The sequence below is a fragment of the Ranitomeya variabilis genome, chromosome 2 (assembly GCF_051348905.1).
Source record: "Ranitomeya variabilis isolate aRanVar5 chromosome 2, aRanVar5.hap1, whole genome shotgun sequence".
NCBI lineage: Eukaryota > Metazoa > Chordata > Amphibia > Anura > Dendrobatidae > Ranitomeya > Ranitomeya variabilis.
In genome coordinates this window covers 27,612,196-27,634,185 of record NC_135233.1, presented here as the reverse complement: position 1 = coordinate 27,634,185, position 21,990 = coordinate 27,612,196, and the positions used below count along the sequence as shown (strand labels likewise).

At 50.6% G+C, this 21,990-nt stretch overlaps 1 protein-coding gene across 3 annotated transcripts in view; it reads left to right on the top strand.

Annotated features, from left to right (window-relative positions):
- Positions 1-2,711: 2,711 nt before the first annotated feature.
- The window catches only part of TP53BP2 (tumor protein p53 binding protein 2), a 39,675-nt gene continuing 20,396 nt past the window's right edge, over positions 2,712-21,990 (top strand). For 2 of the 3 annotated variants that reach the window (XM_077282173.1, XM_077282170.1), the window contains exons 1-3: positions 2,890-3,028; positions 5,485-5,575; positions 20,895-21,042. In XM_077282173.1, the coding sequence (XP_077138288.1) occupies positions 5,549-5,575; positions 20,895-21,042 (175 nt within the window). In that variant the 5' untranslated portion in view covers positions 2,890-3,028; positions 5,485-5,548. Of the gene's footprint in view, positions 2,856-2,889; positions 3,029-5,484; positions 5,576-20,894; positions 21,043-21,990 lie in introns of those variants that run through there. The other variant, XM_077282171.1, reaches the window with a different exon arrangement.

Here is a 21,990-nt window from a genome sequence, read left to right as displayed (position 1 = left end):
AAGGGGAAAATACAAACGTAGAATTGAAACAGGTTTTGCAAATGAGGCCCGCTAACACTAGATAGGCAGAAAATAGATAGGTGTCTGTGCGGTCAGTACAAAAACTATCAAAAACATCCACGCAGAGAATGCAAGAACCCCCACACCGATTCACGATGTGAGGGGCGCACTCTTGCACCCCAGAGCTACCAGCAAGCCAAAAAAATCACATAAAAGCAAGCTGGACTGAACTCATTATATACTGAGAAACATTTTCAAGGAAATAATGAGCAATATGAACAAGCAAGACTTAGCTTCTCCAGGAGGAGACAGGTCACAAGGGAGGTCCAGGAGAAATCAGAACCAGTACTGAATACAACGACAGCAGGCAAAAAGTAAAGGTCCAAGTGAGTTAAATAGGAGCCAGCCTAGCAGGAAATGATGCAGCTGAGCCCAGCTACAGACCAGCCATATCGCTAAAGGCCACCAGAGGGAGCCCAAGAACAAAACTCACACAGTACCACTCATGACCACAGGAGGGAGCCCGAGAACGGAATTCACAACACCACTCTCCCTGTCCCTGCAGATCGGGTGAAATTGCAGTTAACCCTTTCACCCGATCTGCAGGGACGCGATCCCTCCATGACGCATACGCTGCATCACAGGTCAGATTGGCACCGACTTTCAAGACGCAGCGTATGCGTCAAAGGTCGGGAAGGGGTTAATATTCAGGAATTTAAAAAAAGTATGTATGATGCCTTCCCAAGTTCACTGAGGAGGAGAAAAGTCAGAGACATAAGAGCAGCCTCAGGCCGCGTTCACACTGTGCGTCACCCGTCACCGATACTTCGGCTCTCGCCCCAAGGAACACGGAAACGTCTCACTGTGAGCAGCCGGAACGTTCCCGCGTCCTGTCACTCTGACTGCAGTCATGTAATGAGACACCAGACAGAAACAGGAGCTGCGAGGGAAGGATTACTGCTGGAAATATCAGGGTGCAGGGTCCGGAGGGAGCAGATACCAGGTGTACCACCGACCACCAGGGGGCATATACCAGGTGTACCACCGACCACCAGGGGGCATATACCAGGTGTACCACTGACCACCAGGGGGCATATACCAGGTGTACCAGTGACCACCAGGGGGCATATAACAGGTGTACCAGTGACCACCAGGGGGCATATACCAGGTGTACCAGTGACCACCAGGGGGCATATACCAGGTGTACCACCGACCACCAGGGGGCATATACCAGGTGTACCACCGACCTCCAGGGGGCATATACCAGGTGTACCACTGACCACCAGGGGGCATATACCAGGTGTACCAGTGACCACCAGGGGGCATATAACAGGTGTACCAGTGACCACCAGGGGGCATATACCAGGTGTACCAGTGACCACCAGGGGGCATATACCAGGTGTACCACCGACCACCAGGGGGCATATACCAGGTGTACCACCGACCACCAGGGGGCAGATACCAGGTGTACCACCGACCACCAGGGGGCAGATACCAGGTGTACCACCGACCACCAGGGGGCAGATACCAGGTGTACCACCGACCACCAGGGGGCAGATACCAGGTGTACCACCGACCACCAGGGGGCAGATACCAGGTGTACCACCGACCACCAGGGGGCAGATACCAGGTGTACCACCGACCACCAGGGGGCAGATACCAGGTGTACCACCGACCACCAGGGGGCAGATACCAGGTGTACCACCGACCACCAGGGGGCAGATACCAGGTGTACCACCGACCACCAGGGGGCAGATACCAGGTGTACCACCGACCACCAGGGGGCAGATACCAGGTGTACCACCGACCACCAGGGGGCAGATACCAGGTGTACCACCGACCACCAGGGGGCAGATACCAGGTGTACCACCGACCACCAGGGGGCAGATACCAGGTGTACCACCGACCACCAGGGGGCAGATACCAGGTGTACCACCGACCACCAGGGGGCAGATACCAGGTGTACCACCGACCACCAGGGGGCAGATACCAGGTGTACCACCGACCACCAGGGGGCAGATACCAGGTGTACCACCGACCACCAGGGGGCATATACCAGGTGTACCACCGACCACCAGGGGGCATATACCAGGTGTACCACCGACCACCAGGGGGCAGATACCAGATGTACCACCGACCACCAGGGGGCAGATACTAGGTGTACCACCGACCACCAGGGGGCAGATACCAGGTGTACCACCGACCACCAGGGGGCATATACCAGGTGTACCACCGACCACCAGGGGGCATGTACCAGGTGTACCACCGACCACCAGGGGGCATATACCAGGTGTACCACCGACCACCAGGGGGCAGATACCGGGTGTACCACCGACCACCAGGGGGCAGATACCAGGTGTACCACCGACCACCAGGGGGCAGATACCAGGTGTACCACCGACCACCAGGGGGCATATACCAGGTGTACCACCGACCACCAGGGGGCAGATACCAGGTGTACCACCGACCACCAGGGGGCATAGCGCTAGTTGTGAACGGTTCCCAGAGTCCTGCAGTCCCTAGTCACTGACAGCAAGCAGCGCTCCTGACCGTCCTGTGACAGAACACGGCAGTGTCGGGGATTTTTATTTCCAGGAACACTGCGGCTGCGCGGCTGAACACTAGAGTGCGCCTTCAGCTGAGAAGACGTTGCACGGGGGCCCGGGTCTGTCACCATGGCAACACATGTTTGTGCCCCTGCAGAGGGCGGCGGCCATTTTAACTTTTCACAAACTGCCGAAAAAGTCGTCGTCGATAGTAAACGCGACTGGGACCACCCGTATCCGTATCGCCGCATGTCGCCGATAATAGCAAAAAGACTAAAGTAACCGGAGAGGCGAGTCACGTGACGGAAGGTAACTAGGAGTGACGTCACCCGGGGGCGGGGCCGTGCGTCACGGGGTCGGGCGGCGCAGTGTCGGCCTCTCACGCAGCGGACAGACGGCTCCATTCTCCTGCGCAGGAGTCAGGACAAAGCTGGGGATCCCGGGAGGAGGAGAAGCTGAGGACGGGGCTGCGGAGGCCACAGGTGGGGCCGGGGCCCGGGAGCCGCCATGTCTGTGGGGGAGATAGTGGGGATGCCCGTGTGTTACGTGGATGTGGGGGGCTCGGGAGACCCCGGGGAGGTGGGGGAGGGGCTGGTCCTAGTGGAGACTTCTGCACCGGCCTAATAGCCTTCATGTCTCCTTCTCTACCAGTCCTCTGCTTGCTGTCAGTGGATGGAGGCAGAGCCGGGGTCCTGTGCTCATAGCTGCGGGGTTGTTACAGTTGTGTCCCCTGCGACAGATACATTGTAGCCGACCACTGTTGTACTGGGTGCAGGTGTCACGGACCCTCAGCTGTGAGGAGTGTGGGGGGTGGGGTACAGATCCGTCACACATAGCTCTGAGCCGGGGCGTTAGTGTGTGACTAGTGGGGGCGGGGGAGACGTCCACAACTAGGGGGACCCCAACCTGTGCTGCGATTACAGCCGCATTGTATGGGGGGGTGCTGGGGTACAGGTGCGTCAGACGTAGCTCTGAGCCGGGGCGTTAGTGTGTGACTGGTGGGGGCGGGGGAGACGTCCACAACTAGGGGGACCCCAACCTGTGCTGCGATTACAGCGGTGTTGTATGGGGGGGGTGCTGGGGTACAGGTCTGTCACACATAGCTCTGAGCCGGGGCGTTAGTGTGTGACTAGTGGGGGCGGGGGAGACGTCCACAACTAGGGGGGACCCCGACCTGTGCTGCGGTTACAGCCGCGTTGTATGTGGGGGTACAGGTCTGTCAGACGTAGCTCTGAGCCGGGGTGTTAGTGTGTGACCAGTGGGGGCGGGGGAGACATTCGCAACTAGGGGGGACCCCGACCTGTGCTACGATTACAGCGGTGTTGTATGTGGGGGGGTGCTGGGGTACAGGTCCGTCACACGTAGCTCTGAGCCGGGGCGTTGGTGTGGGGGCGGGGGAGACGTCCACAACTAGGGGGACCCTGACCTGTGCTGCGATGACAGCGGTGTTGTATGGGGGGGTTCCAGCATTTGGACCCCCTGGCACCGTTAGAACGGGGGCTGCTTGAGACAGGGGTGCTGTGCTCACCATCCCATAGACGGCGGACCTCTGCTGTTTGTCCCTCACTCCAGCGCTGGTCAGTGGAGCAGCTGTCAATCCTGCGGCTTTTATGTACGCTGATAACTTCTTATACCTGGAATACCCCTTTAAGAGCCCCGCATGGTGGCGAGGTGGGGGTCTGTATCACTGGTATATAGGCACTAGATGAGCTGCTATTTCTTCCCCTCCCCCCACCTTTATACCAATGAGATTCTTGGGTTGGATTCGTTATTGCATTCAGGCTTTTTTTCATTTGTTGTTTTTCCTTTTTTGTCTCTTATTCTGGGTGCCCACGATCCGGAACCAGCAGCGCTTTGGAGGCAGTGTATGTTCTCTGCGTTCTATGGAGCGCAGGTAAATCTGTGTGTGTTCACTGAACCGTGCGGATTCACCGCATCCAATACATTTCTATTGATGACATTTCTCCAATTTCTGCGGTCTGGAAAGACGAGGAGCATGGCAGTCTCCGCGGGCATCTGTGCACACACTGATAGAATGGCGGTCGCGGATTAATTGTGCAGGAATCCTGCAGTCATTATTATGGATTGTGATTTATTACCTGGGGGGGGGGGAATTAGACTGAGGTCACACTACCCTTCTGGCTTCCATCACGGATCTGTTTCATGACTGACCCCTATTTTGGTGGGATGGGTAAGCGCTGCATGCTGTGCTCTTCTTCCTCTTTGATGTGATGATATCTGCAATGGAAGATCCTGATTGAGCCTCTGATGGTGGCGTGAATACTGCAGATGTCTGGAATAAATACGGTTTCTCATGGGAGCGCTCTATGGCGGCACACAGTCCCTAGTACTGATGTATAGGGGCTCAATGTGCTGCTTTGTGGGGTCCGTGCATGCAGCCATGCCAAGTATGGGGATATAAAGGCCATAATTAATGGGAAAGTTCTGACATAGCTCTGCCCGTATACTGCGCCACTGATCTCAGGTCATTGCAAATCACTACAAAAGGATCTGTGATCGCTGGGGGTGTTAACGAATTGGATTGTTCGGGGGGGGGCAATCACTTCGATGTTATACTGCAGGGTGATAGGATCAGACATGACCTGGATGGATCAGTGGCGACAGGTTTATGGTCTCGCCAACGGGTATAAGGATTGACACTCAAACTTGAATGTCTACCGGACCCTCAGATGTAAAATTAACATATTTTATGTATGAATTCTTCACCATTTTCAAGAGCTCTGCTTTCCATCAGTGAATGGAAATGTGTATAGATCTAATCAGGATCCACAATTTTCCCCTCAAGAAGTAAAAATAGACCAGGGGAAGCCATAATGGTGAGGACTCGGACTCTCATCATTCCCGGTGATCTGTTATCAGTGGCAGGGCTGGTATGATGATGGGGGTGACACTCATTTATGCCTTTCCTTCTCTGCAGGTCCTGAATGATCGCGGTCCCATCATCACTTCTCTATAGCTGACGTTTCTTTTGGCTTCTATAAATGCGTTACGGGGCCAAGATGATGCCGGTGAGTACATGGGGGGCCGCACGGGTACGGCGGTGGGGGGTGTGATACCTGCAGATACGCCTCTGTTGGCTCTATGTAGGTCGTTCTGGCCAGTAACCCCCCCTTCGTGGGGAAGCCACGGTCAGCCACACGAACCCTGTAATACATGGTCGCCCGCGTTCTGTCATTGTAGGACCCCCTCTGTGAGCTCCATACCCCTATAAGATTGCTACAGGTGTCTGTAGTATCAGGTGAGACCCCCACCCCTTATTCTGCGGTCACCGGGGGTCTATGATGGTGTATTGTGTGGTATCTGGTTGCAGGTTTTGTAATGTAAATGGTCTTGGGAGTGTAAGGTGGGAATGTGAATGTTACTCTGTGCTTCTGTAGAACTACAAATCCCAGCATGCGTTGCCTTTTATTACTATGGCAGCTGCGGACTCAGTCCCGTATGGCTCAGGAATATCTCCAGATGTATATGGAGAGCAGTAGAGAGCGATTGCTATAAATCCGTCATGGTGGGTGCGGCGAGGTTATCCGCAGGTTACCGTCCTGTCTGCTCATCTGGGGGAGGCGCAGGAATAGGTAGATATTTTCTGACAGATCTGGGGCTGAAACATGTCAGCTGTTCGCTCTGTTCCCCCCCCCCCCCCCTGCCCTGGAACACTTCCTGAGACCACCTATTGATGTGAGTGATCACTGTGTAATACTTGCTGTCACCTCTGGGGGGAGTGCTGCACGGAAATTGAACACTTGTAAGGTTTGGCTGATTGCTGGGGGGGGGGGGCTCAGCGGTGAGACCCCCTGTGATCAATTATTGTCAGGGACCCATGTAACAAAAATGATTGTCTGAAAAGAACGACTATTATCTGCAGCCATCCGATGAAAGCCTGATGGCGACAGATTGCCGGACATGAATCTCGCCTTGCTGTTTTTGAGCAGAAAAATTACACTCGGCCGATCGCCAAGATCATATTGAAAAATGCAGTGCATTGTGGGAGAGTAAAGTTCACTCCGGCGGTGACTGATATAATGCCGCAGCGGAGATTGCATGTTGTACATCGGTTATGTCCAGCCTGTCCCTCACTGCCATTTTCAAAACTACAATTCCCAGCATGCCCTGGCAGCTGCAGGCTCTTGGCTTGCTGGGAGTTTTAGTTTTTCCACCGGTTGGAGATCACTGTTGTATATTTTTCTCCTGCAACTTTCTGTTCCCTTTTTTTTTGTCCTTCCATTCCTCATACTTAAAAATTCTGCTTGCTGTCAGCGAAAGACAAAACTGTCGTCTTTGCAATGTTTTGCATTTCGGTTCTTCCCCTCCAAGATCTCTGCTTGCTGTCAGTGAAATGGAACTCCTCTCTAGCTCCAGAATCTGTTTGTCACGTCCAGTAGAGTCGGACATGATCTAGTCGGGGTGTTCAGCCTCCGAATGCAAAGACGACAGTTTTTCAATGACGGCAAGCAGAGATTTTTATAATTGTCTAATTGAAGAACAAAGCTGATCAGAAAGTGTCAGATCTGTCCCAATATGTTACAGCTCGCTCCTATTCTCTCCGGGGTGCACGGTAGATTCGCCCCCATAATTTTGTGTATTATACACAGGTGACGTCATGTTGTTCCCGTATACAGGTGGGGGAGGGGGAGCCTGCGCCCATATAACCAGTTATCTCCCCTCAGCGGCTTCTCGCCCCTGTGGGATAATTACACACAGTAAAGAGACGTCTGCTGTTCTCAGTCCGGTGATCCGTAAATTGCTGCATTGGATCAGATGATTGTCAATAGGAGGTTCAGAGAAGCCTCATTGTGTGTAATGGAGCCAGTGCCGTATTGGGGGAAAACCTGCAACACCCAACATCCATGTCATCTACTACTACTCCAGTCATTACAGCAGAATAGTGAGTGCAGCTCTGGGGTATAATACAGGATGAGTAATGTATGTATACAGTCACTCTACGTTATATGTATGTTACTTCTGTATGAGGCTGACATGTAGAATAGTCCATGAGCCGGGCCAGATATCGGTACCACCCGGAGTGACTAATTTTCTTTGGTATTTTTAGGTAGATGCATGTCTGTAGTTTATTTTTTGATATGATAGCCCTTACATATACGTAGCTTATTAACCCCTTCAGCCCTAGGCCTATTTGTACCCAAGTGCCTAAGCCAATCTGACCTGTGCCACTTCATGGGCTAATAACTTTGGAACGCTTTCACCTATCCAAGCCATTCTGAGATTGTTTTCTCGTGACATATTGTACTTCACGTCAGTGCTAAATGGGAGTCAATATATTTTACCTTTCTATATAAAAAAATGCTAAATATTCGGAAATTTTGGAAAAATCGGCAATTTTTTAACTTTGAAATTCTCTGCTTTTTACAAAAATACTGATACCCCCCATAATAGTTATTAATTTACACTCCCCACATGTTTACTTCATATTGGCATCATTTTGAAAATGAAACCTTATTGTTTTACGACGTAATAGGGCTTATAGTTTTATGCGCAATTTTTCACATTTACAGCAAAACCCACTTTTCAAAGGACCAAGTCACTTCTGAAGTCACTTTAAGGGGCTTACATAACAGAAACCACCCATAAATTACCCCATTTTGCAAACTACACCCCTCAAGCTGTTCAAAACTCATTTTTAAAAACTGTTAACCCTTTAGGTGTTCCACAGGAATTTTAGCAGAATGAAGGCGAAATTTCAAAATTTCATTTTTTTTCCAGATATTACATTGTAATCCAATTTTACCTGCAACCTAGCAAGGGTTAACGGCAAACCCAAACTTGGTTACCCTAATTCTGCAGTTTATAGAAACACCCCACATGTACTCGTAAACTAAAGTATGGGCACACAGCACAGCTCAACACGGAAGGAGCGCTATGTGGTTTTTGGGTGGCGGATTCACTGGAAGAAATCTAGGGGGCCATGTCACATTTGAAGGCTGCCTGAGGTACACCCACAGTGGAAACCCCAAAAAGTGACCCTATTTTGGAAACTACACCCCCAAGGAATCTTTTAGGGGGTATAGTGACCACTTTGACCCAACCAGTGTTTCACAGTAGTTGGAAACACTTGGTTGAGAAAATGGAAAAAGTGCATTTTTTACATGAAGGTGTCATTTTAGGCTCATTTTTTTATTTTTAAGAGGTGTACCAGCAAAAAATGCACCCCACTATTTGTTCACCAATCTCTCCCGAACACAACAACACCCGATATGTTGTCGTACACTGCAGTATTGGGGAACGGCAGGCCTCGGAAGGGAAGGAGCGCCAAATGACTTTTGGAGTGCAAATTTTACTGGAAGAAATCTAGGGGGCTATGTCACATTTGAAGACACCCTGAGGTGCCCCAACACACGCACACACACTGACACATACACGTTCTGTGCTGAACAGGACTCTCCGGTCTTCTCTGCAGAGCTCCTATCTCCCTCTGCTTGCATGGAAAAACTTCCTTCCATGGCTAGAAGAAAACCATGCAAGGGACCTTCACCATCTGGATGAAACACTGAAGAACATCACAAACTTTCGCATCAGTGTGTCGCAGGGATCCTTCGAAAAGCTCTTGGATAATGAATCTTGCACACTTACCCTGAAGCTCTTTCAAGTTTATCTTGAGACCCTCAGAAATGAACAACTCTCAGCATTCTGGATGTCATACTTGGACATGGTCGAGACCATGCTGGCCCTGGTTCGAGCTTCAAGAGAAGGCAACTGGATGCTTCACCTAGGAGCAATCCGACAGATGATACCATGGTGTTTTGCCTATGACAAGGTCAACTATGCCCGATACCTAACCTATTACTATGCCACAATGTCTCGGCTGCCCATAGAACACCCAGAGGTCCATGAATACTTCATGCAAGGTGGCTTTTCGGTCCAGATCGGTAGCAAGAATCCTTTTGGACGAATTCCTGTGGACCAGACCATTGAAGAGACAATCAACAAAGACACCCAGACACCAGGGGGCACAAAAGGCTTCAGCCTCAAAGTTGGAGCTGTTTCCAGGTTCTACCTGACATCAGAGTACCGCAGTATGTACTTGAGGCAGCTGAGGGCCCTGGTAGGCCAACAATATACTGACTTCAGCCATTCAGACCTACAGGTGTCTAGGATTAGAAGAGATGAAGCCGATGTCCAATCTTTCGTTCAACTGCTGGAGACAGGTTGGGTGAACCCCTTCAACAAAGAGCATAATGGTGAACTTATCAGTTTGTCAACAGCGACTGTAGCACCACCAGATGTAGCCAAAGACCTTCAAGGGGCATACAGTATAGGAGAGGATGCATATCAAACATTCAAGGATGAGCGTTTGGGTACCGATAAGCCAACTACATTGTTTCATGACAAGATGACGAAGAACAAACTTAAAACGTTCTCTAACATCCAAATGAAGACACGCAGACAAGGTCTTGGCAAGGAGGTAATTTTGAAGGCTGACAGAAACCTATTTGGCCAGATGATACTTGTAGCTGAGAACAGAAAGCTACAAATGAGTGATGTCTTGACTCATCCCCTGGGTCCATTGCCATGGGCACTTGCCAATGGTGATGGGTCTATCCGCAAGACCAACAAGGCTGCCCTCGCAAGGGAGTTGGAGAGGAATGCTCGTCCTGCAGAAGTGATCCCCGAGCCCTCTGCAACCATCATTGATGGGATGAGCCTGGTTCAGAAACTGAAGGGAAACAATGCAACATTTGGCCAGCTAGCAGGCACAGCAATGAGTCGCGCTATCCATGAGGGTGCTAAGAGCAAGCGCATTGATATTGTCTTTGACGTCTACAAGGAGACATCCATCAAAGATACAGAAAGAGTCAACAGATATGAAGGCACAGGGATCCATTTCAAGAACATTCAACATGGGCACAACATCCAGCAGTGGAAAAAGCTTCTAAGTAGTTCCTCCAACAAGGCAAGTCTCATAAAGTTTCTGGTAGAAGAATGGAAGGCGAAACACCACAGGGAGAAGCTTGAGGAGAAGGAGCTGTATGTCACATGTGAGCAGCTCTGCTTTAAGATCACCAAAGAACAGTGGGAAGAGGCTGCTGACCTTAAGTCAAATCAAGAAGAAGCAGACACACGCCTCCTTCTCCATGCTCTTCATGCAGCAGAATCTGGTTACAAGTCGGTCATCATCACTTCGGAGGATACTGATGTCATGGTCCTGTGTCTGGGCATGTGCCACAAAATCCCATCCCACCTGTTCCAGAAATGCGGTACACAGAACCGGACAAGATTCCTGGATATCACCACTCTGAGCCGAACATTGGGAGGCAGCGTATGTGATTCATTGATTGGTATGCATGCATTTACAGGCTGTGACACCGTCAGTGCATTCGCTGGCCGTGGGAAGATGACGACACTCAAGCAGTTGAAGATGAACAAGACATACCAGGATGCCTTTCAGGAAGTTGGTCGTTCATGGGAAGTGTCTACTGAACTTTTTGAGAAGTTACAGGAAATCACCTGCCACATGTACCTGCCAACTACCCAAACAACTGAGGTAAACAGGCTCCGTTATCAGCTGTTCTGTGCCAGACGTGGAGTGGTAGAGTCAAGTCAACTCCCTCCTTGCCAGGACTGCCTTTTCATGCATGCACTGCGTGCAAACTACCAGGCTGCGATCTGGAGGAGAAGTCTGCAGAGCCAGCCATGGGTTGCAAACCCAACAGACTGCGGTTGGATGATAGATAACGACGGAAAGCTTGTTGTCAAGTGGATGCAAGGGGCACCAGCACCAGAAGCTATTATACAGCTACTGTCCTGCAAGTGTGTGCGGTCATGTGAACTTCCTCAGTGTACTTGCCTCAGCAATGGCCTGAAGTGCACAGACATGTGCAGATTACAGACATGCCAGAACAAGGGTACTGAAGACGAGCCAGTAGAACAACAGTCAGATTCAGAGTCCGATGTTGAAGATATTATGGAGTAACATATATATATATATATATATATATATATATATATATATATATATATATATATATATATATGCACATGACATGTTCAGTGTGTATTTACATAACTTGGATTAAATTTTGTTACAAATACTACATCTAGTCACTCCGGGTGGTACCGATATCGTCATATTTGGTTCTTGGCTCATGCTAAAATTCCTGTGGAACACCTAAAGGGTTAACAGTTTTTAAAAATGAGTTTTGAACAGCTTGAGGGGTGTAGTTTGCAAAATGGGGTAATTTATGGGTGGTTTCTGTTATGTAAGCCCCTTAAAGTGACTTCAGAAGTGACTTGGTCCTTTGAAAAGTGGGTTTTGCTGTAAATGTGAAAAATTGCGCATAAAACTATAAGCCCTATTACGTCGTAAAACAATAAGGTTTCATTTTCAAAATGATGCCAATATGAAGTAAACATGTGGGGAGTGTAAATTAATAACTATTATGGGGGGTATCAGTATTTTTGTAAAAAGCAGAGAATTTCAAAGTTAAAAAATTGCCGATTTTTCCAAAATTTCCGAATATTTAGCATTTTTTTATATAGAAAGGTAAAATATATTGACTCCCATTTAGCACTGACGTGAAGTACAATATGTCACGAGAAAACAATCTCAGAATGGCTTGGATAGGTGAAAGCGTTCCAAAGTTATTAGCCCATGAAGTGGCACAGGTCAGATTGGCTTAGGCACTTGGGTACAAATAGGCCTAGGGCTGAAGGGGTTAATAAGCTACGTATATGTAAGGGCTATCATATCAAAAAATAAACTACAGACATGCATCTACCTAAAAATACCAAAGAGAATTAGTCACTCCGCTTGGTACCGATATCGTCAAATTTGGTTCTTGGCTCATGGACTAGAAGTGTCCTAGGCTTCGTTGCCTCCTCCGTTGGTGTCGGCCCGGTGGTGAGTGTCCTGTATAGTTTGTATCCAGTTGCATGAGATAATCTTGTGACTTTAGATGGCAGATAAGTGACTTTGTGCAGGGCTCCTCTAGATTATGGCTGGCCACTTTGTGCTGTGAGTGTTTGTGCAGTAGAGCTGTGTACATAATACGAGCCCCTCTTATCTATAGTAGGAGATGGGTCCTGACACTTTGGGATTTCTGTGTACACAACAAGTAATGGGACAGTGACTACCTGTGACCTCCAGGGCTGGTGCAGAGCAGGTCAGGGGCCACCTCCATGTCCGGGCAGATAAAGGCAGGATGGGTTATAAACCTGACATAAACCAGAGGCCTGAGGAGGAGTCCAGGATATAGAGGCGGGGATGGGGACACATCACGCCACCTCTCCCATCCATACCTGGCCTCTTAGCTGAGCTGTTTGTGTTTTCAAAGGGGAGAGCAGAAAATGCTGCTGGTGGGGGGGATCGGTCGGAGGAGAAAGCTGCTGGTGGGGGGGGGATCGGTCGGAAGAGAAAGCTGCTGGTGGGGGGGGGGGGATCGGTCGGAGGAGAAAGCTGCTGGTGGGGGGGATCGGTCGGAGGAGAAAGCTGCTGGTGGGGGGGATTGGTCGGAGGAGAAAGCTGCTGGTGGGGGGGGGATCGGTTGGAGGAGAAAGCTGCTGGTGGGGGGGATCGGTTGGAGGAGAAAGCTGCTGGTGGGGGGGATCGGTCGGAGGAGGAGAGCTGCTGGTGGGGGGGATCGGTCGGAGGAGAAAGCTGCTGGTGGGGGGGATCGGTCGGAGGAGAAAGCTGCTGGTGGGGGGGGATCGGTCGGAGGAGAAAGCTGCTGGTGGGGGGGATCGGTCGGAGGAGAAAGCTGCTGGTGGGGGGGGATCGGTCGGAGGAGAAAGCTGCTGGTGGGGGGGATCGGTCGGAGGAGAAAGCTGCTGGTGGGGGGGATCGGTCGGAGGAGAAAGCTGCTGGTGGGGGGATCGGTCGGAGAAGAAAGCTGCTGGTGGGGGGATCGGTCGGAGGAGAAAGCTGCTGGTGGGGGGATCGGTCGGAGGAGAAAGCTGCTGGTGGGGGGATCGGTCGGAGGAGAAAGCTGCTGGTGGGGGGATCGGTCGGAGGAGAAAGCTGCTGGTGGGGGGATCGGTCGGAGGAGAAAGCTGCTGGTGGGGGGGATCGGTCGGAGGAGAAAGCTGCTGGTGGGGGGGGATCGGTCGGAGGAGAAAGCTGCTGGTGGGGGGGGGATCGGTCGGAGGAGAAAGCTGCTGGTGGGGGGGGGATCGGTCGGAGGAGAAAGCTGCTGGTGGGGGGGGATCGGTCGGAGGAGAAAGCTGCTGGTGGGGGGGGATCGGTCGGAGGAGAAAGCTGCTGGTGGGGGGGATCGGTCGGAGGAGAGAGCTGCTGGTGGGGGGGATCGGTCGGAGGAGAAAGCTGCTGGTGGGGGGGATCGGTCGGAGGAGAAAGCTGCTGGTGGGGGGGGGGATCGGTCGGAGGAGAAAGCTGCTGGTGGGGGGGGGATCGGTCGGAGGAGAAAGCTGCTGGTGGGGGGGGGATCGGTCGGAGGAGAAAGCTGCTGGTGGGGGGGGGATCGGTCGGAGGAGAAAGCTGCTGGTGGGGGGGGGATCGGTCGGAGGAGAAAGCTGCTGGTGGGGGGGGGATCGGTCGGAGGAGAAAGCTGCTGGTGGGGGGGGATCGGTCGGAGGAGAAAGCTGCTGGTGGGGGGGGGATCGGTCGGACTCCTCTGACAGAGACTTGTCAAAAGAATTACAAAAGTGTTTAGTGTTAATGCAGACTCTGACCCTTTTCTCCCCCAACAGAAACTGCGGCCCCCATACATATTCGGATGACATTTTTGTAATATGTATGGGGGCTTTTATGCTGGTCCTCGCATTGTTCATTTCTATGGCATGGTTACAGGTGTCAATTCTTATCTAGTACTGGCCCCTTAAATGTCATTGACTTAAAGGGATATTCTCAAGTTTGAAGTACTGATGGGGGGGCTGCCAGTGATCCTGAGAACTGAAGGGAACACAAGTTGATCATGTGCGCTGCTGCTCCATTCACTTCTAATGGGACCGCCCGAGCTCTGCTCTCAGCTGAATGACCCCATGTCAATGAATGGAGCTCAAGTCCTCCTGATCAACCTTCGCTCCTGCCCCAGGTTTTGGGATTGTGGGGGCCTCAGTGGTCGGACCCCCAGCATTCATTAAGTTATTCCCCATCCTATGGGTTGTGGTCGGTTCATGATGCAAAACAGGGGCTTTGATCCTGTGGGCCCCCATTATATTTACTTTGGGCTCCATCCATATGATAGAGTGGTGGCACCAGGTGAAAGCGCCGCAGCTGAACCCTAAAGCCCTGATGCTTCACTTATCTGATAACTTGTTACAATGTATCAATCTGGATTCCAAACTGTTACCATTATGGATACAGCTGTAACAAGCTATCGGGAAGTATCCGGTCTGTGCTGGTTCTTACCACCTGGATGTCAACGTTATCGATCACATTTACTGACAGCAAGCGGCACCAAGATCCGGCAAAACAAAGGCCCTGATTCATCAACTGCGTTTTTATTTATTCTGTCGAAATGGTGAATCGACCTCAATCATCTGGATACTAAAAGCCCAAATTGTGGAGCAAATGTGAATAATGGCGAGAACCGAAACAAATATAGTGTGGGGAGAGAAAAAAAAACAACATAATGAATTTGATGCAAAATTAACATTTTTTGAAAACTAAACATTTAGTCCCCCAATAATATGGGGGGGTAAAAAGAAAAACCCGGGACAAAGAACAAGTCTATTAGAAAGTTGAAACTTGGTGCGAATAAGTGACTGTACAGGGATGTATCTGCTCTGTACATCCGAGGTTATGGTGGCATCAGGGGTGGGGTAGGGTGATGGAGGAAGGATTTTCTTGGCTCTGCCCTTCTGTGGGGTCTTACCCTTCATGGACTGTGGGGTCTTACCCTTCATGGACTGTGGGGTCTTACCCTTCATGGACTGTGGGGTCTTACCCTTCATGGACTGTGGGGTCTTACCCTTCATGGACTGTGGGGTATATACGGAGCTGTAGAAGACGCCCCCACCTGTGGAGTTGTTGGATCTTCTCCATGTTTTATGGCTTTTCCTCCTGTGAACTCTGCGCTGCTCTTCAGTTTTCTTTGTGCTGACCTATAATTGATCTTGCAGGAGGCTGATTCATCCCTTTGATTCATGGGGGGAGGGAATAAAAAGCGTTTCCTAGGACAAACAATACCCTTCTTTATATGGGGGCATCAGTCATGTGTGATCTCAAATAAAAGGCAATTTCAGCTTCTATGGGGGTCGGTAATGAGCTACGAAGTATCACAATCGGGGTCGCTGAGGGATATAGCTGGAGTTGCCGCCATCTTGGTTGTCATCCAGCCTTGTTCTGCAGCTTGTTTCCTCTCCTTGCCAGATCTCTGCTACCTGTAAGTGAATGGAAGCGTTGTTTTTACATTTCGGGACTGGAAGTTGGTTGCTTTTCACAGCTGAGATTTGCGGTCACTGTTAGAACCCACTTAATGTCGTTTCTCCAGCTGCAGTTACTTTCTTGTTTTTTTTTTTTTTTTTCCAAGTGCCATTGTTTTTCTTGGTAAACACGTTCTGGCGCACACAATGGGTTTTTCCTTAAGTACAATTAAAAGGAAAAACCCGTCATTTCTAATGGCACTGCAAACAATTGACCCAGTTTTATAGCCTGTCTTCCTGCACTCCACCTAGCTGAGCCGAGCCAGCGCTAGTATGAGCCAGGCACTGGACCCGGTGCGTGCAGAATTAACATGATCCACATACATTCCTGATCTCCAGGCCCCGGCAGCCGCTGTCACCGGAGACGTGTAGTACTTCTTATTTACCAGGAGCAAAGAAATTCTAGTCCGTCCTGTTGGATTGTCAGTTCCTCTCCGCATCTTCTCCCCTTACCAAACCTGTAGTGCTAAATATACACATGCTTCTTACTAAATTAGAATATCATCAAAAAAGTTAATTTCAGTTCTACAATACAAAAAGTGAAACTCATATATTATATAGAGTCATTACAGATCAAGTGATCTATTTCAAGTGTTTATTTCTGTTAATGTTGATGATTATGGCTTACAGCCAATGAAAACCCAAAAGTCATTATCTCAGTAAATTAGAATAACAAAAAACACCTGCAAAGGCTCCTAAGGGTATGTGCACACGTAGTTTTGAGCTCTGCGGATTTTTCTGCAGCGGATTTGAGAAATCCGCAGGTATAAGGCACTGCATTTTACCTGCGGATTTTGTGCGGATTCCACCTGCTTTTTTACACCTGCGGATTCCTATTATGGAGCAGGTGTAAACCGCTGCGGAATACGAACAAAGAATTGACATGCTGCGGAATGTAACCTGCAGCGTTTCCACGCGTTTTTTTCCGCAACATGGGCACTGCGGATTGCGTTTTCCATAAGTTTACATTGTACTGTAAACGCATGGAAAGCTGCTGCAGATCCGCAGCACATAGCCTTAGCCTGTTTCAGTAGTTCCACAATCATGGGGAAGACTGCTGACTGACAGATGTCCACAAGGAGGGGAAGCCACAAAAGGTCATTGCTAAAGAAGCCGGCTGTTCAGAGTGCTGTATCGAAAAATATTAATGAAAAGTGGAGTGGAAGGAAAAAGTGTGGTAGAAAAAGGTGCACAAGCAACCGGGATAACCACAGCCTGGAAAGCATTGTTAAGAATAGGCCATTCAATAATTGGGGGGAGATTCACAAGGAGTTGACTGCTGCTGGAGTCATTGCTTCACCACACACAGACGTCTCCAGGACATGGGCTACAAGTGTCACATTCCTTGTGTCAGCCACTAATGACCAATAGACACCGCCAGAAGCGTCTTACCTGGGCCAAGGAGAAAAAGAACCGGACTGTTGTCAGTGGTCCAAGGTGTTGTTGAACTGAAATTGTTTTATTAGAAGATTATTACTAGATGACTAGATGTCTTGTGCTTCCTAGTCAACTGCTGTATATAACCCCTCCCTCACCACTGATTGGTTGCTTTCTGAGTGTAAGCAATATGCTGCCAATCAGTGCTGTGGGCGGAGTATACAGGGTTTTGTACTCTGAGCTCTGCTAGATCTGAAGCAGGGAAAACTGATTTGTATGAGAGTGACAGTTGGAATCAGGGTCTCTGCCACTACATCGTGCTGCTCTCAGATTACATGGCAGTAAGTTGGTGACAGATTCCTTTTAACTGATAATCCATCAGTCAGCTGGTTGTGCTGGTCTGATGGAGAGTTAGTAACTCCCTTATCTGTCTCTTTCTGAGCTCCTCTTAGCTGATTTATGACCACAGAACACATCAAGATTAAATATGGAGGGAAAGAAAGAGCCTGTAAAGCGAAATGGAAAGTGGTGGTTGTTCCCTTTTCGTTGCTCTTTCTGCAGGATCTTTGTTCAGAAAATATTTCAGTAGCGAGAAGTTATCTGTCCGTAGTAATGCAATAGTAGGAAGGCTGGGAGGAGGGGGCTGCAGCTGCAGGGTCTGTGCAGGCTGTGAGAGGGGAGAGGAAGCTGAAATAGGGAGCTGTCTGGGCATGTATACAGTAAGGGCAGAGGCACAATATATACGGTTGATAAAGACCCCCAAACTGGAGTTTAGAGCCGCCCAGGAATGTATGCCAGGACCTACTCACACCAGTGCCCCATAGATTTCCATTATTGAGGAGCTTGTGGTTTCCTGCCCGGACTCCATCAGGCCTGAATCTCCTCTCTGCTGATGATGGGGGCTGTGGTGCTTTAGTCTTGTGCTGTACCTCTCTCCTCCTGCACAGAGCTATTCCTGGAATGTCTGACACGTAGATAAGGCTGTAATATGTGCACAGCACACGGTGCTGCTGTGACCTGTCCCCCTCCGCCCAGGACTGCCTGTACTATCTGCAGAGAACCTGCCGCCTTCTCCTAATGCTTCCTGCGCCATTAAGGGCTTGTGCACACGCTGCGGATTCCATTGCGGAATTTTCCGCAGCGGATTTGATAAATCCGCAGTGCAAAACCGCTGCGGTTTTTACTGCGGATTTATCACGGTTTCTATCGCGGTTTCCGCTGTGGGTTTTCACCTGCAGATTTCTATTGGAGCAGGTGTAAACCTGCAGCGGAATCCGCACAAAGAATTGACACGCTGCGGAATATAAACCGCTGCGTTTCCGCGTGTTTTTTTTCTGCAGCATGTGCACTGCAGATTTCATTTCCCATAGGTTTACATTGTACTGTAAACTCATGGGAAACCGCTGCGGACCCGCAGCTGCGGAAATGCTGTGGTTCCGCAGCAAAATCTGCAGCATATGCACATACCCTTAATATGATGACCTTATTAATGGTCGGCTTTGTCTCAGTATTCCCTCCCACATGGTGTAGTGGAGGAATCTACAACTTGCACATATAATCTATGATCTGCTGATTAAAAAAAAAAAAATACAATGGTGGCTCACACTCCTGTGAGATGGTTGTGAACCCAACATGTTGCAGGTCCTTCATTGTATAGTGATTAAAGACACATTGGAAACCTCCTTTGTGGTATGATCGGTGGGGGTCCGATCCCTGGGAATGAAGGGGCGCTGCTTTAGATAAGTGAATGGAGCCAGCTGCTGTTCCTTGTGCGGCCAGCGGAGGTGCTGTGCAGGGAGAACTTCACCAGCGGTGCACCCACTTCATTCATAGGATCGTTGGGGGTCTCAGATATTAGACCCCCGCTCATCATAAAAAGAGGACATATTTTGGCACAGGAATACTTTTTTGTTTTATTGGTGGCTGAGGGGCATCATTTGAACACCCCAATATTTTTCAGGCCATGGTAGCCAGCCGCTCTTAGTCTGGATTTACTTCTATCAATCCTCGACAACTGACAAAGCAGTGTGCTGCTGCCAGTATTGCCCATCTTCATATCCGGGCCCCCATTTTTTTTTTGTCTTCAAAATGGTCAGAATTGGAAGAGGGTTTTTCAAGGTTTTTAAAGTCCCTGTCCTTGAAAATAGGAGAATCTCTAACTTTGGGGGCTGGATGGTGTGGGCGGCTGGTAAGGACTCTGTGGGGGAGAGCCAAGCAGCCGGATACAGGATTTCCTGGCTCTGCCGGCGGTGGTCATATTTGGGCCCCGTGTAGCCCGTTTTTCCCATGCGTATAGCATTCTATATTTGTGCTATCTTCCGGATGAGGATTTTTCCTAGCCACATAGGGCAGCGATACACAGGACAGGAAGAACCAGTTATCAGGAGGAGGTGCCCGCTGGTGACTCATGTATACTGGTTACATCATTGCCTATAGGAAGATACAATGTGTTACTTTGTGTCACACCGCGTGTTACTGTGTGTACAGCCGCCCTACAACAACGTGCACCTCATCTGGGCTCGCTGTGGTGCGGCCACATGTAATGCCGCTACGCTCCGACCCTCGCTCATCTGTGTATGGAAGGAGACGCTGCACAATATTTGGGGCCACTTCTGCTGCGCCGCACCCTCTTTAGCCAATTGATCAGAGACTATATCCAGAGTCAGACCCCAGCGATCTGATATTAGGTCATCAATATTAATCTTTGAAAATCCCTTTTAAGTTGAGGTTGTCAGCTGGCATGTCGCCAAGGATCACCGTGGTAGCTGCGAAATAGATGTAAACCTGTCCTTAGTTGCCACAGGTGGTGGCACAAGCCCCTCTGCCTTGGTATATAGATACATGACCTGGGCAACAAGCTGAATCCCTCTGCCCTCTGTGTGGCGCCTGCCGGCCTCTGCCCTCTGTGTGGCGCCCGCCGGCCTCTGCCCATCTGTGTGGCGCCCGCCGGCCTCTGCCCATCTGTGTGGCGCCCGCCGGCCTCTGCCCATCTGTGTGGCGCCCGCCGGCCTCTGCCCTCTGTGTGGCGCCCGCCGGCCTCTGCCCATCTGTGTGGCGCCCGCTGGCCTCTGCCCTCCGTGTGGCCACTAATTTTTTGGCCATAGGGACCCTTCATCACTTGTACGGTGTCCATTGGTTACAGTTGCTGTTTACACTGGAACATTTCCCACCTCCTGTGCCAAACACAGAGCAAAAGCAAAAAGTGTCCAGATCCTGCCGCACATCCGGGTGCCGTCCCGCTTCCTCTGGTGGATCACTTCTGTGCTGACGGTATCTGTTTGCTTAGCGCGCTGCACTGATGGCGGACATTTCCATACGGCCGGGGAGCTGTGTGTTTATCAGCTGTTTACATGGAGGACGAGCCGCAGAGAAAAGTAAATTGTTAGATTTCTAGCTCCTTGGTCCTCTGCAGATTGGAGATGGCAGCAGGGGCTGCGGGGGAGACATTGGGGCCCATGTGGTCCCCGGTCACCTGTAGCTCCGGGACGGGGAGACGTCTTATAAACCAGTATGGCAGTATTGTGCTCCGTCTCGTGTTGCGCTCCGTCTCTGCGGTATGCTCGTGGCTCTTCGCTGTCACTTACCTGATTTGTTTTCTTTTTGGTTTTCTTCCAGATGTTTCTCACGGTCTACCTGAGTAACAATGAGCAGCATTTTAGCGAGGTGCCTGTCACCCCCGAAACCACCTGTCGAGACGTGGTAGAATTGTGCAAGGAGCCCGGAGAGTCGGACTGCCACCTGTCTGAAGTGTGGCGGGGCACAGGTATGTACGACTGGACTGAGAACGGAGCATCCGCGGACGCTACAGGTTATATCGGGCATGGAAATGCTAGATCTGTCCCGAGAGCTGCGGCCATAGACTTCACTGGTGGTGTGTAGATTACCAACTGTCCTTAATGATCAGGCTGAGCGCGAGTGAATGGCTCTGCCCAGTCGGATCACACCATTCTCTCTACCCCTGCTCTACATTGATCTCTGATCACACGACATTCAGCTTTTAGTCAGGAGACCTAGCAGGGACCCAAGAGGATGAGTAAAACCACAGGGCAATAGGTTTCAAATCCTTTATATTATCGTCCTAGGCCACCAGGGATTCTGACATTACCCTCCATTTATCCTACAACGTCAGAACTGGTAATAACTCCTGCATTACCTAGACTACCAGGAAAGCTAGCAGTGAACCCTTCCTCTACACTAGACCACCAGGGAACCTGGCAGTGAACCCCACCACTAGACCACCAGGGAACCTGGCAGTGAACCCCACCACTAGACCACCCGGGAACCTGGCAGTGAACCCCACCACTAGACCACCCGGGAACCTGGCAGTGAACCCCACCACTAGATCACCCGGGAACCTGGCAGTGAACCCCACCACTAGACCACCCGGGAACCTGGCAGTGAACCCCACCACTAGACCACCCGGGAACCTGGCAGTGAACCCCACCACTAGACCACCCGGGAACCTGGCAGTGAACCCCACCACTAGACCACCCGGGAACCTGGCAGTGAACCCCACCACTAGACCACCCGGGAACCTGGCAGTGAACCCCACCACTAGACCACCCGGGAACCTGGCAGTGAACCCCACCACTAGACCACCCGGGAACCTGGCAGTGAACCCCACCACTAGACCACCCGGGAACCTGGCAGTGAACCCCACCACTAGACCACCCGGGAACCTGGCAGTGAACCCCACCACTAGACCACCCGG